This window comes from Ascaphus truei, chromosome 14 (genome assembly GCF_040206685.1).
Source record: "Ascaphus truei isolate aAscTru1 chromosome 14, aAscTru1.hap1, whole genome shotgun sequence".
Lineage (NCBI taxonomy): Eukaryota > Metazoa > Chordata > Amphibia > Anura > Ascaphidae > Ascaphus > Ascaphus truei.
In genome coordinates this window covers 39,255,952-39,271,315 of record NC_134496.1, presented here as the reverse complement: position 1 = coordinate 39,271,315, position 15,364 = coordinate 39,255,952, and the positions used below count along the sequence as shown (strand labels likewise).

Here is a 15,364-nt window from a genome sequence, read left to right as displayed (position 1 = left end):
TTTTTTTTTTTTGTGCCGTGTAACTTTTTATGCTTAAAATAGGATTACCAAACCAACAACAATGACCAAGCGGTGGTAGAGATCTGCATCACCCGGATCACAACGGCAATTCGAGAAACAGAATCCATTGAAAAGCACAGTAACGCTTTAGTGTCACTTTGGGAGTCATGTTTGGAATACAATCTGAAATCAGCAGCAAAGGATGAAGACACTCCCCATGCAAAGATTGCATCCGACATCACGAGCTGCATCCTGCAGGTGAGCTCTATTTTGGCATTTTACGGTGTACACTGTACACATTCACAATGAGACACATTTACATTTTTAGAGTGTTTTTTATAGTCACATACATTGCCTAAATAAGGGGTCTGAGATATCTTGAAAAGTAGCACCTGCAAACAGTTAAACATGACTATTTCACGTACAGTTAAACTAAATTACCCTTTTTCAAGAGACTATATAAGTATTTTACTGTGTATTTTTGTCATATTGGATGTAGCATTGGGCTTCTCTGTCACTTGTTGTATACATTTGCCACGCTCATTAGCTCTCCTTTTTCACACTTACATACATATATATTTTGTGGGGGCTTAGGGGTTCCCAAAAAGAGCTTGCTGGGGTTCTGTGTGTTTGTTATTTCACGTACAGTACATTATAGTTTGGGGGTTTCCAACCTAGGGGACATTCATTCGTAGATTTAATTCCATTCGTATCAAAGCCTGTGATTGCAATTCAATATTGGGATTTGTGACTTTGATTGTAATTTTTGTCTCCCCACTGGAGAATTTTGTTCCAAAAGCTCAAAACTGTGAACTAGTTTATTTACTGTTAGACTGGCTGCAAATTTGACTCAACTATTTATTCATTTTCTCTTGAAAATTGTTTTCAGCTTTTAAAGGCAACTATCCAATTTAATGCCGCAAACCAAGTAGATTTTTATTAACATAGCATTGACGCAGGGGTCTCCTGAGCTTAACCTCATTAATTTCAGCTCCTGAGACCCCCTGCTCCCGAGATACTTACCTCTGTATGGGGTGCTAGTATCTCAGCGCTGTTTAAAGGTTCTGGCCACATGGGCCAATAGGAAGCCGCACCAGATGACGTCCCAGCATCCTATTGGCCAGAGGAACGCAGGAGCTTTGAACGCTGCCATTACATGAACCCCAGCTGGCCTAGCTGGAGCTGCTAACGGCACCCCTGACAGAGGGAAGTATCTCAGGAAGCAGGGGGTCCCTGGAGCTGAAATTACTGGGGTTCAGCTCCAGGGACCCCTCTGCTTCAATGCTAGGTAAAAGAAAAAAACATGGTCCACTGGGACTGCTGCTTTAATGGCAACTATCCAATTGAAATCATAATAAGGGTGATCGGAGAGTATGTTGGACTGGTTTGCTCAAGACAAATGGTATTTAGATGTCTGAAATCATATCAGCGTCATTTATATATTCTTTCTTTTAAATTCACAGAACTATAACAGACCTACAGTTATGTCGTTAGCTGTCCCAGTAGCAGTGAGATTCCTCCAAAGAGGAAACAAGGAACTGTGTAGAAACATGTCAAGTTATCTGTCCCTGGTAGCCATTGCCAAAGCAGATCTGCTGGCGGATCACACAGACGCAATACTAAACAGTATCCTTCAAGGTACAATTGTAATCCTGTCTACTTTTTGACTCATTAAAGTGCCAGATTTGCACAGGACAGGCGGTCCTCGCTTATCCACCGGAATCCATCCCGCAAACCGCTGTCGGATAACGTGCCGTCAGATTGCGGGTCCATGTTAATCCGCGGCGGTGAGCGTCGGATAAGCCGTTCCGACGGATACCAAGGACCAGCTGTATTCTGTAACAAACACAATCATTATGCAAGTCCTATTTTTTGGGGGTTTTGGACAGACATTTAAAAAGTTATGGTACTGTAGGTAAAAAAAGTGACAAAACCCCTCCCCCGTACAGTGCACGTCAAATAAAAATACCACTTGTTGGTGCATTTACACGTCTCACACAGGTCTGCTGTCTTTCCCCATTATCTCTTAGCAAACAGTGCTTCCACTGCAGCCAGGGATTCTGGGTAATGACATGCAAATGAGCGCTCACAGTGAGTCACCCTCAACTTCTAAGCCATTTTAACATGATAAGTAGTAAAGAGTGACACACTGTGGGCTCATTTGCATGTCATTTCCCAGAATCCCTTGCTGCAGTGGAAGCACTGTTTGCTAAGCGATAATGGAGAAAGTCAGGGTTGCAGACCTGCCTGAGACATGCAAATGCCCCACAAATAGTATTTTTATTTATTGCAATGATGAACTTGAAATCTCTGCGATTGTGATAGAACTTAGGGTGAATTTCTATCTACTAAGCTTACTGACCTCTGTCGGGTACATTATCTATACAGTGAGTAGTTTGCATTGCATGTATGGTATGGATCTTTTCAACATTTCACTGTGTTTTATTGTTATTTCATCAGTTATTTTCATACATGTATTTATATTTTTCTAGCATTTTTTGCATAGCTAAATACAGATGTAGCGAGACTTACTGTCCTCAGCATCGCGTACAAACACGCTGACCGTGTCTTCCGCAATGGAGCTGCAAGGGGTCCATGCTTCTCAATGGGACCCCCGTGGTGTTAATACTTTTGTGCAGCGACCGCCACAGTCACATGACCACTTGTGGCAGCGGCACCGAAGACAGTAAGTCAAGCTACATCTGTAGGTGTCATTTTTAGACCTAGCAAAGGGGAAAAGTAATAGAGAACCAGTATTTTGCATCCGTTACGTAAGGGGTTGAAGCCGTGGGGCTTCTTAACAAGCCTCATCTGGAATCCCTTGTAGGAGAGATATAAAGAGCTTGGATGCAATTTGCTTTGGGCTCTCCATGGGGGGAAAGTGGTCAGCGTGAGAGCTGACCACAGGGTGGAGAGCAAGCTACAAGGGGATTGCATACAGTTCTTTGTGTCACTTATTTGTTGGAAAATGGCGAGCCATCCAACAGGTAGTTCAATACTTCCTTAATGTTACTAAGAGCTCCTACAGTTATTTTTTTGTTATGTTCTATTTTTCTGTTAAAATCCTGTGCAAACTAAATTAAAGCGACAAAGACGCTAGTTTTAAACCCAAACTCTGCCTTGTGGTGGTTCTACATTCATGCTCAGATCAGGTGATAAGATCCCCCTTACAAGTGACCTGTGTTTGTATAGGGTGGTCTACATTAGATAAATGAGTGGTGAAAAGCTATTATGTGCATGTTATTTTTAAGTACAGTAGCTGTATTTCACAAGATTACCAACTAGCCACTCGCAAGCTCAGTGCACAGGCTATGTTTCTGTTTATCCTGTTCAGTGCCCTTTTGACATAGCAGGTATGTGACAGGCAAATGCTCATTTTCTAAGGGGTGATTAGGCTGAGCACGCCAAGAAATCCAGCCCAATCAGAACTGAAGTAAAGTTCCCTCCACTGGCATTTCCTGTATCCAGGAACCAGCAGGGTCATGTGATCGCTCCAGGAGCGGACATGACACTGGTGCTGCCAAACCCCTGGCACTGGAAATAGGTTTGCCAGGTGTCCGGTATTGAACTGGACTAACCTGTATTTGGATACTCTGTCCAGTAAAAAATGAGAGTTTCTGTAATACTGGACATGCGTCCGGTATTTTCCTCCCTGGACATAGTGACCTGACGCACCTTTCACCATTGAGTCCAGTATTTTTGGAGAAGCCATCTGGCAACCCTAACTGGAAAGCCTAAACATCAAAATGAGAAGATTTAGAAATGTGCTTTTTAGAAATGACACTAGAGGAAGAACGCTGTAACTCCAGTAAATATTGTTTAAGTATGTTCATCTGGGTTTTCTTCTGAAGAAATGGAATAATGACCCTGCTCTACCAGAAATGGCATTTTTTGTTGTCACTCTTACCGTCTCTCTACTAACGCCTACTAGGAATCCATAGCCGCCCAACACTATTGTAATATTCTTCACCAAACTAAAACATAACCCTGGTGAATTTTAGTTCAGAGTACCCCTTTTAAAAGCTGCCAAAGAATTGAAACCGCATTCTCAAAATAAAAAAGTAATTTTAATTTCTTTTGTAGAAAAAAAAAAATTCAAAATCACTGAAAACACTTAAAAATAGGTGAACTGAATACACGTTGAGTAAGTTAACAGATATTGTTTTCATAGTGGCAGTAATAAAATAATTGTAGATTTGTCTCTTGAAATAGCATCATTCCAGAACATCAGTGTTTAGTATTCAACAGTAAGCGTCTTCTAATAACTGTGTCTTGGTGATATTATATAATCTGAGCCAATAAGCTGATTCAAAAAAAATTATAATTCGGTGAAAAGCAATGTAAACGTACAGTAATGATTATATATTTGTATTCATATCTTCATTTAAAATAGGCAGACTTGTAACAGTGTGATAGAGATTTAGTATATGTCTATGGTACAATTTTACAAAAATACAGTAGTTCTATGGCAATTCTTACAAATTCAATTTACAATATAATACAGTAGTATATAATTACACATATAATGGTTGAGTAAAACAAGTGGTTATAATTAGACTTATGAAGTGTACTTGATTTTTAGCTGCATATTTGCATTCACATTAAACAAAATGACCGAGGGTAATCCGGTCAGGCTGATTAGTTTGGTGTTTCACTGTTACTTTTATCCTATTTTTCAGTTATTGTGGCAATAGTACAGTAATATCAAATTAAATGTGCCGTATTGGAAGCAATGGTGTTGTTTTGTGTTTCTGGTAAGTTAGATCAATCAGAATATCCTTTCCAAAAGTAAACTTAGCTTAAATAAGAACACATTAGTTTGAGGCCTTGCTAAAGTGTTTAGGCCAGGGATGGCCAACTCTAGGCCTCCAGGGCCACCACCAAGTCAAGTTTTCAGGATATCGCTGTTTCAGCACAGGTGGCTCAACCAGTGGCTAGGTCAAAGACTGAGGCTAGTGATGTCCGGAAAACCTAATCTGGTGGTGGCCCTAGAGGACTGGAGTTGGCCACCCCTGGTGTAGACGTATACGTTGTAAAAGCTCAATGTAGCCTCATCAACCAAATGCATTTGATGGAAGACGTGGCTACATTTGAGATCTACCAAAACTAGTGAATATATTGAGCTCCCCCATGTGGCAGGATTTCTGTGGTTCCCCAAGCAACAATATTACCCCGGATACCACAAGCATCTTCTGCTCCAGTCTTTGTCACGATCTCCTCTTCACTGAGTACTCTATCCCATACATTGAAGCCTGTGACCTTTCCAGAGAAGGATAATGATTCATCAAAGCCACCTCCTACACAGCAACCATTCTTTTCTTGGCCAAGCTGCAAAATCCCTCTAGGAGGAATGACATGACCCTTTGCCACTTCAAAGGAAGTAGCACTGATCTCACCGTTGGCCCAGATTGTTGCTGTACCATCAACAGAGCTCCACGTGCCACACAAGTGAGACCATTGCCCTGGGGTTGTCACATGCCTTGCAGTCACTTTGTTCTTGTCACCGCCTACAACTAGCACGGCATCCTGACGGTCCAGGTACAGCTGAATTTCATAAGCGTTTCGTTTGGTGCCGTAGGAGAACACAACAGTTTTGTCCAGTGCTTCGGTCACTTTAACCCATACGCAGGCAGTGAAGGCCGGAAGGGTCATGTCCGCAGGGTGCACACTTGCATAGATTTTGGGTGATCTCATTGGGAATAAAATTGCTACTTCACAACCTAAAAAATGGAAGAAAAAGACATATTGAGAAGTTAGTGTTGATGTAAACTGGTGTTTTCTCATTAATGTTAGGAAATCTTATGCAGTAACAGGGTTACTGTTGACTCGTGATGACCTCATAACCACGTCACCTAATGCTTAATTTTTTTTAATGCGCCTTGTCATCCAACCAAACATATTAGAAAGTAATAATAACAATAAGAGTGATAACAGTGCAATTTACTAATTTCCCTGTGGGAGAGAGGACTACGTCCCAGGCTACTTTGTGGCCAATAAAATAAGAGGCTGTGTAAATATTACTGGTTCTTGTCATTTCTACCATGCCAACCTAAACGTATACTGCTTGCCATAGATCCGGGAAGTCTGATCCTGGGACAGGAAGACCTGGGTGCCTTGCGTTTCCTGGGTGCCTTGCGTTTCCTGGGTGCCTTGCGTTGGAAGCTGAGGCAATAAATGTGAGCTTGCAGCAATCTTCCCATTGGCCTTGAAATATCAGAACCTCGGGGATCGGATTGACGTGGATTGTATAGTGAGAAACAATTCTACTTAGTTGTCCACCCATCTCAAAATGGACAACAACAGTGCTGCTACTGCACATACATTGCAATGATTTTATCATCTACATATTTCCTTTCTAAAGAGATGTCCAACTTTTTTTTGAAGATATATATTGTATCTGCCATCAGAGTCTCCATGGGTAATGAATTCCACATTATAACTGCCCTTACTGTAAAGAACCCTTTCCTTTGATGCAGGTGAAATCTTTCAATGAGACTCCACTAACGTGTATAAGGCTTGGTCCCCAGTACATGCTATGGCGTGCGCTGCAGGAACAAGAACAGCGCCCGTCAATGGGGCCGGGCCCACTAGCTGCCTTGGCGCACAATTTATCGCTGCGTTGCTCGACTAGATTTTCTGAAGACAATAAAATTGCCTTCAGAACTGGTGACGGAGTGCTGTCCACGCCCCCCCTGGCGGCTCAGCCAATGAGGGCTAAGTAGCCTGGTGACATCATGGCCTTGCCCCCCGCTATGCCCCCCCCCTTTCCCTGTCGCAATCTCCTGCAGCTCAGCCACAGACCGGAGATCACGGTTTACACAGCTGCACGCGCTATCAGGCGCGCGTGCAGCTGCCGACACTGGGGCCGCAGCCTAAGACTACTGATGCTAAAATCAGAGCGTTGGCAAGTCTGGTGAAGAAATTGGAAGCTTATTGAACATACGCTCAAGCACATGAGAACCTTTCTTTGTTATAGTTAATAAAGTTCTATTCAATTAATGGAGAGCTTGCAGGGGGGCCCACTACTGGTAATTAGGCTGACTCATTTCCTGTGTAAAGGAGCCAATGTGACTTTACATTATCCAGCTCTTAACTTGAAGGAATGAAGGATTCCACCTTTTACCCCGTTTAAAAAAGACATGACATATTATTTGATTGTTTGGCTAAAAAAAATCTTTCTTGAATATTTTGTTCACATTAAATTTCTGGTCACCTTGTTCAGTTATTCTTCAGAAATGTCAGAAACACCGTCTGAAATAGGCTATTTAATTAACAGGCCTTTTGACTTGATTATCAAGGGCTTACTCAAATTAAAAACAGCTCTGTATAAGACCAACAACAGTGTGATTAGAAGCTCCCTTAAGAGCTCTACTGGCCCTCCTCCAAGCTTTGGGAGAAATCAAAACCAGAGTCTGAAATCTCTTTGAAAGCCCTTCACATTAGAGACGCCTGTATAGCATTTAAAAGCATATGCTGAAAGACTGATAGATTACTGTATATATATATATGTGTGTGTGTGTGTTTATATATATATATATATATATATGTGTTTTTATATATATATATATATATATATATATATATATATATCATAAAAGCAAAATAGATCCGATACACTTGGACTTCTTCAATAAGTAGGCTAAATTTTACACAGTGATCAATGTTTCGGTCACCGTTGGGATCTTTATGTCTTTTGATATCTTGATCAACCAAAATGTCGATCACTGTGTAAATAAACTCCACTTATTGAATCCATTTTGCATTATGCTATATATACCTTCACATATCCGTGACACCTTGGCAAAGAGTATTATAGGAGTGCCTTACTTTCAGTGACATATACTGTATATATATATTGTGATACCAACAATGCCCTCTAGGGGCTAGAATAGGGCAGCTATAGGACTTTTCAGCTCTCAGAGAGTTAATCTTTAGAGTAGCTAGTTCAGCTGAAGCTAATCAGCCTGGTTTGAATAGTCAGGAAGTGACTACAGAGAAGCTGCCATGTATGAGAGACATACTGAGAGTCACAGAGAGAGACTGTTAGGCTGCGTCCAAAGCACGGGAAGCCGTGCTGAGCCGTGCGGACGCTCCGCGCTGAGCCCCGGCATCCTCAATGAGGATGCCTTGAGAGGGGGCTCACGCGAGCGTCCGCATTCGTGCTGACGCGTTGGATTTTTCAGCCGACAGCCAAGCTGTTTTTCAGAGCGCTGTCGGCTGAAAACATCCAATCAGCGCGAGGCAGTGTCAATGTCACAGCGCCGTGACGTCGACGACAGTGCGTCGCGGGCGATTGGCCCAGCGACGTCACTGCCCCGCCTCCCTCAGTCTCCCCCCGCCTCCCGATCGCGCCCGCTGGCTCGCCTGCATGTGCATGAAATCGCACAGATTTCAGCAGGCGAGCCTCAGCGTCAGCGCACCTCAGCACTGCTACCCCTACGTGGCCTAGGGCTGGCACAGTTCCTTGGATCCCGCTGGATGGTGATCGCAGAGTCTGCTGGGACTGCCTGGGTTTGAATTCCAGAGGAAAGCAGGAAAGAGGAGAGATCGTGCTGAAGCGGGGACGTCAGCTCCAATGGACTAAGATAAGCAAAACACTTTATTGTTGTGTGCAGAGACTGTGTACATTGTTGCATATGCCAGGGCATGTTTTATGCTGGGAACCAGTATAGTTGTCCAGCTGTCGCTAGAAAGGGTTTGAAGCTGAATGTACAGTAGGGCTGCGCTTATAGTGCTGGCGACAGCGATGCGACGTTACGTTAAACAAATGCATTGCCGCCGTCGTGTGTGCTTATGGTAAGTGCGACGCGACGGAGCAACGACTTGGTTGCGATCGCTGGAAGTCATCTCAATCTGATTTTTCCAGCAACCGTAGCCTGACGTTGCCGTCGCGTTGCTGGCCAGCACTATAAGCGTATCCTTAGTCTCATAAGAGGAGTAGGAGTTTATTTTATGTTTTATTTGGATTTAAAGGGACAGTAGGCCTGTTAATATGATTTAATCCCTGTAAATAAACCCCATACAAAGAATTACAGTGTTTCCTTGCTTACATTGGGACTAAAAGAGACTGCAACGTGGTGTGGGCATCAATATATATATATATATATATATATATATATATATATTTGATGAAAGCACTACTGAAGATAAGTAGAATGAGAATAGAAATTTAGCTGTAGGATTAGGTGCTCGCTGGACAATCCATGTTCACCTCTCCGGTTCAAAACAATTTAAAAATAGAAAATGTCCCCAGCACTCAAGAATTAGAAAACTAAAGATACATTTTTTTTAACACATCATGAGATACAAACAATGAAAACTGAGTGTTTCGAGCAAACACTTTAGCAGCCCTTTATCAAGCTCCTTGGTGTTTGGTTCCAACGTCGCTCAGATGTTATTGCTTGTATCTCATGATGTGTTAAATGTATCTTTATACTTTTCTAATTCTGGAGTGCCGTGGACATATATATCAGTCCAAGAAGCGACTGCACTCGCCAAGTATAAAAGATATGAATGTTTTCCATTAAAATACTACAAAGTTAAAAGCTGTGATGTTTCGAACCTACACGGCTATTTATCAACCAACGTTGACAAAGAGCCGTGTGCGCTCGAAACGTCGCAGTTATTAACTTTGTAGTATTTTGATGGAAAACATTCAGATCTTTAATACTTGGCGAGTGCAGTGGCTCTGGATTATTTTCGGAGCGGACAGATATTCCTGGTCTTTCCACTTGCGCCGCAGACAGGTAAGTGGCTTGAGCTTTTCTTTATATGTTTTTTGAGTGTTCCTTACTTATACTGTTTGTGTTATATATGTGTATATATGTCTCTTGAGAGATTTTTCTCAAGATCCTTTTTTGTCTACATATTGCAGTTTTTCCAATAAAGTAACTTTTTAGCGATCCAGCAACCGTGAGTTGCAATGCGCCGCCTTATTCCTCCCCTTTGGGACACCATTTCCTGTATCCCAGATATATTTTGTGATATGTGATGTTTTGATTGGGGAACACTGTATAGCCCATTTTCATGGCATTCAACCATTAAATATGGCCTTTCTGAACCCAGACTATTGATAATGGTCACATTTGTGGAAGCGTGCAGCTCAGTGAATAAGAGCAGGATAATACATGTAATCATTAATTGCAGTCAGTAATGGGATAACAGAGAATTTTGCTGGCAGACTCTTTTATGGCCCCAATGTCAGTGTAGGGAGCATGGCTAACATTTTAAGCACATGTTGTTTACTTCACAGGGATCATATGGAGAACCCCTGTGAAGTTTGGAAAGCTCTGTGCAGTATAATTTCATCTATGAGGAACTCTCTTGTTGGTCCATTAGAAGGTATCACAACCTGCAACAAAAGCACATACAATGAAACAACTGCGAATGGTGAACCATTTAGCGCCCTCTAGTGCAGGGGTGTGCAAACTGGGGGGGGGGGGCGGGAGATTTTTCTTGGGGGGGGGGGGGTGCGCGCCGGTTGCAGAGGCCCTGCTCTCTTCCCCAAGGCATTTAAATTAAATGCTGGCCTCTGCAGCTTTCTACTTACCATGATTCAGACGCTATGTGACGCATCTCCATGGCAATGCGGCGTCAAATGACGCCGTGGGATCATGTGACGTCACACGCGCCAAATGACGCCGTGGGTCACGTGACGTCGCATGACCCTGCAGCGTTATTTGACGCAGCTCCAAGCTGGTGGTAGGGGGGGGGAGTGAGCACCGAGGCAGGCAAGACAGGGGGTCGCAGCAGGGAAAGTTTGCGCTCCCCTGCTCTAGTGAGTGTGACCCATTGGTATCTCTGTGTTGGGTCAGAACCCTGTAATTAGGTGGATTGGACAAAAAAACAAACAGACTTAGTCCATTGTTTCTCCCAAGTATTGCTCTGTACAGAGAACCAACAAAGAAACCTACAGAATTAGTAGCATTCTCTGTTCTGTCTATTTTACATGTATACTAAAAAAAAACAAATATCAATATATATACACTTTCAATACCTACTCAATTAATGCCAGTCACTTGAAAAAAACCTCACTGAAGTTTGAAACGTCCTGCTGTTCTGACACAATAAATTCTATGGAAAATCCGCAGTGCCCTGGATCATCTATTTTCACTAAGTACCCTATAGGAATCTATAGACAGGTTTCCCTGAACCAGAAGCAAGTATCTTACATTTTTGGTGTGCAGTATTACTATCTATTACTAAGTACACAGACCACACACAAACCCTATACAGGCAAACGCAGTGGATTTTTCCTTGTGTGATTTACTATTGATGTGCGGATCTCTCCCTACTAGAACTTTTCTTATTAACCAACACGAGAGTTCTTCCTATCAGACACCATGTCAGCTTTTCTGCTGCAGAACTGCTTTTAAATATAATGAATCAAACTGACAGGATCCTATGAATTTATCAGGGTGAATGACAGTGAAAATAATTGCCCACCTATGTTTATGTGTATTTTTTTCCCCTGCACTGTCTCAAATCCAAAAGCTCAGAACCGTGGAAACAAATTGGAAACATAATTGCATAATTTCATATAGTGACCTGTACTTCCTGCCAGAAATCATAATTATGGTCCATTCATTTTTTCTTTCTTAAGCACCAACTATTACATGCTGTATAGCCAAACGGTAACCCATTCAAGAAATATGTGACAAATAATTTTGTACATGACTCTTAATCGTGTGCACATGTTTGTGTTTCCGCTGACACATCTACTAAACAAGGGTTGCTCGGAAGTGACTGCGTCAATATATTTGACTATCCCTACCTAGTGTAATTCCTCTTGTATTTGAGTTATATGAGTAATATTGTGATAATTACTCTGGGTACTTAAATGGAAGACTACCTTAAGCAATAGGATTCCTTCTTGTCCATTGTTTAATAGAGGAGGGAGCATTCACGGCATGTTATTGACTTGTTTATGCTTACCTAGTATTGGTGAATCTATGTTTATTTCTTAAAGTGAATCTGATACCCAGAGGACAATGGAACAATATGCCGTACTTCAATAATATGCTTCAATACAATGGGTGCCCTGTCCTTGTGGCAACAATCTGTCACTGGAGGGATATTGGGCCATACAGTATGCATTAAGAAGTGCTCTTCTAGAAGATACTCTCTGAGCTGGAAGACATCTTACAGGGCATAACTACCAAGCAGTCTCAGAAGATATCTCATGGAGCACCACTACTTCATAAATATGCCCCAGAATTGATCAAGCTGCAGAAGACTATTTAATGACACAAACAGATCTTGTACTTGAAGGTTCTAGGTGACCACCATATAGAATTACATCATATTGTAAATGTATATTTGCATTTTTTAAAGAGCCAATAGAAGGTGATGGAGTTGTAATTATTCCAGGAGAAAGGTGTAGAAAAAACAGTCTTCTCAGCTAGAGATTTCCCAATAACTACAGTAGCACTACACTACTCTTTGGTATTTCATCTGTGGATGGGATTTAATGATCTCTGGAGAGAAAGATGAATCTACTGCTTGAATACAGTAAGTACAGGTTTCAGCAAATTCCATCTCCTTTCAGCCCAGTCAGATGTGTTCAGAAGCCTCCAATGTATTTTGGGCTCTTTACCTCCAAACCTTTATAAATGGTAACTGGACTGCCATACAGTACCTCATATACCTGGGAGAGCATTACCGAGACGTTTAAGTATCCACGAAAGTGGTTTAAAGCTTTGAAAGACCCTCCTACTTTTGCCCCACCCACCATGATGAAAATATGTACATTAGGTATCTTAATACGTATCCTTACATTATATTAAACACTAGTTACTTCAAATCTAGCCCGCACCACATTTAAAGAACAAATGCAGAATTGCCTATTGTAAAAGCTATGCACTATTACAAAGACCTGAAAGTGTTTGATACAATAGATAGTTGAAAATTAGCTATACTTTCTAACACATGGCCAATAGCACTTGTATAACCATATAATACACCCACAATGCATATGATTGAATTCATTATTGGCACAAATTCCCCGTCACTACTAGATGGTTTAATCTTACCTGATGGTAGGATGCGTTGGCTGATCCACTTTTCGGTTAGCTGCAGTTTGGATGACACTTGATCTAGCTCTCGTAGAGCAGAGTTGAGGCTGTTCCCTTCAATTTTACATTTGGCATCAACTTGATTTTGCTCACCAGCATCTGCCTCGTCATCTTTTCTCTGCTGAGCATTTTCAATCTTGTCCAGTCTATTCGATATGTTGTTGCTCAGAATAAACAATTCTCCCAGCATGTTTCCGTTACTCGCTTCCAGACTGTTCTCATACTGTTCATCTTGATTCAATCTGGATGGTAGTGCTGTGTCCAGCTCAGCTGCATTTTTAGGAGTGACACCCTCACTGCCCAAACCACAGGTTCCAGCGAAGTTGTCTACAAACTGCAGCATTTCAGCTCTCACACTCTGCAGTTCCACCTTAATAACTTCATCAATGGACTGCAGCAGCATATTCTCTTTCATCTGGGAGTTCTCTAATATTGTAAACAGTTTGTCCCACTTTGTAGTCTCTCTAGTTTGGCACTCAGATACAGTACATGGAGCTAAAATACAAGAATTCAAGTTATAATTGCTTACTACATGGAAACGCGTTTGAAAGTTTCACATCTGTACAGCTGTAAGACACTCTTTCATATAATATTATTGCGTTAACTTATATTTCTCTTTACATCATCTCTGCAAAAAAATAATAATAAATGCTAATTTCAATGAAGACTTCCTTGCACAATCATGATATGTCTGTTTACAGTACATGATAATAAATCCACACAATCTAAAATTACCAGTTGTCACCTCGCTATAGTAAAAAGTGTCTAGAACTTTAATAGTAAAATAGCAGCTGAGTCAATATAACAAAAATATGTAGTTCACGAACTAAAGAAGAATTTAAAAATATACAGGGGTTTTACAAGCCAGAACATAATCAATCTCAAGAAGAAAAAAAGAAAAAAAAAGTTCACTCTACTTGCCTTCTTCAGTTTCAAGATTTCCATTGTCAAACTCATGCTCAACGATAACATTTAGAACATCATCAATAGTCCAAGCAGACGAGAAACAAGAAATAGCACACAATAATATATTCAGTGCTATCATATCTTTAGAAACCATTCTTTTGTTATTTGCTAATGCAGTTTCAAAATGCTGAAGCCTCCTTTACTGTTGTCTTCTGTTCTAAATATGCTTCTTAAAACGTAGCAGAACTCAGTTGTGGCAAGACTGAGAAAGGGAGACTCTGAAGCCCCTTAATAAATGCTGAGAGAGAGCCAGGTGAAGCTGAATGAAGCAGCAGTATTACTCAGTGGCCGTATTGTATGGGAATATGATGTCATGTAATAAGAGTCATTGTAAGGGGTGGTAGTGTTGGAGGCATGGGAGTTACACAACCTATCCTTAATGGCCCATGTGGTGGGTGGATTCTTTGATGAGGGGGATAAATAGGGAAAGTTGCATGGGGTACTATAAATCACTGGAGATTTGCGAATACAAAACATCAGTACAATTTCACCATTCCATGTGTGGTTTACAGCTTCCTTTCAGGGAAAATATGCTTCTGGTCAAACCCTGTTACCCAATAACCCGGTGCATATTTGTTTGCATATTTTCTTTCTTAGTTGTTAAGGAAACTCCGCATGGAGATAAAATCATAATTATTTAGGGCTCAGCAAGAGGGAAGCATGTCATTTAGTTTAAAATATGGTTTGTTGTTATGTGGCTACTAGATTATACTGTTTATATTGTTACTGGCAGTATTTAGAGAACAATAAATGTTCTGTCATGATGTCCACATGATTAATAAGAAATACAACTCTGCACATACCATAATCGTGTAATATCCACACAGTTAAATGATCCAGCATGCTCTGTCCAAATAGCAGAAATGACCACCAGGCAAGCATCTGTCTTACATACCGTTCAGTTGAAAAATAATATTCCATCCTGTAATATTTTGCTGTATTTAAATGTGCAACCAAAAGGGACAAATAAACGGCCCATTCAGCAGCTGGACAGTTTAACCCTTTCATTGTCCAAATACTGGGGGAGTAAAATCAACAATGGAATAAAAAACATAATAATAATCATTATTATTATTAGATTTTGTTTGTATGGCGCCAACATGTTCTTCAGTGCAGTACAATGTGGGAGGGAGGACGATAACATTGTATAACAAATATAGTGCATATATGTTAAGACAAAGTGAGAGAAAAGGAAGGAGGTCCCTGCCCCAGGAATCTTATAATCTAAACAAGTGGGGCGTGGAGTCACACGGAATAGTGTGAGTATGAGTGTGTGTGGGGGGAGGGGAAATTGCTTAGCAGGGGTTTAGCTATCAACTTCAGGA

The 15,364-nt window shown here is 41.2% G+C and overlaps 2 protein-coding genes across 8 annotated transcripts in view; one reads left to right on the top strand and one right to left on the bottom strand.

Moving 5' to 3' along the window:
* VEPH1 (ventricular zone expressed PH domain containing 1) overlaps positions 1-15,364 on the top strand; it is a 197,960-nt gene that overhangs the window by 23,500 nt on the left and 159,096 nt on the right. For all 7 annotated transcript variants that reach the window (XR_012788028.1, XR_012788027.1, XR_012788029.1 and 4 more), the window contains exons 3-4: positions 43-258; positions 1,464-1,638. Coding sequence is in view for 4 of the 7 variants with exons in the window: in XM_075570553.1 (XP_075426668.1) it covers positions 43-258; positions 1,464-1,638 (391 nt within the window). In the remaining 3 variants the exon portion in view is untranslated. The remainder of the gene's footprint in view (positions 1-42; positions 259-1,463; positions 1,639-15,364) is intronic.
* PTX3 (pentraxin 3) lies at positions 4,095-14,377 on the bottom strand. The gene is made up of 3 exons (XM_075570556.1): positions 13,995-14,377; positions 13,032-13,568; positions 4,095-5,720 (listed from the first exon to the last, which is right to left on the bottom strand). Exons 1-3 carry the CDS (start codon positions 14,131-14,133, stop codon positions 5,107-5,109), a joined length of 1,290 nt encoding a protein of 429 aa, XP_075426671.1. The 5' UTR covers positions 14,134-14,377; the 3' UTR covers positions 4,095-5,106.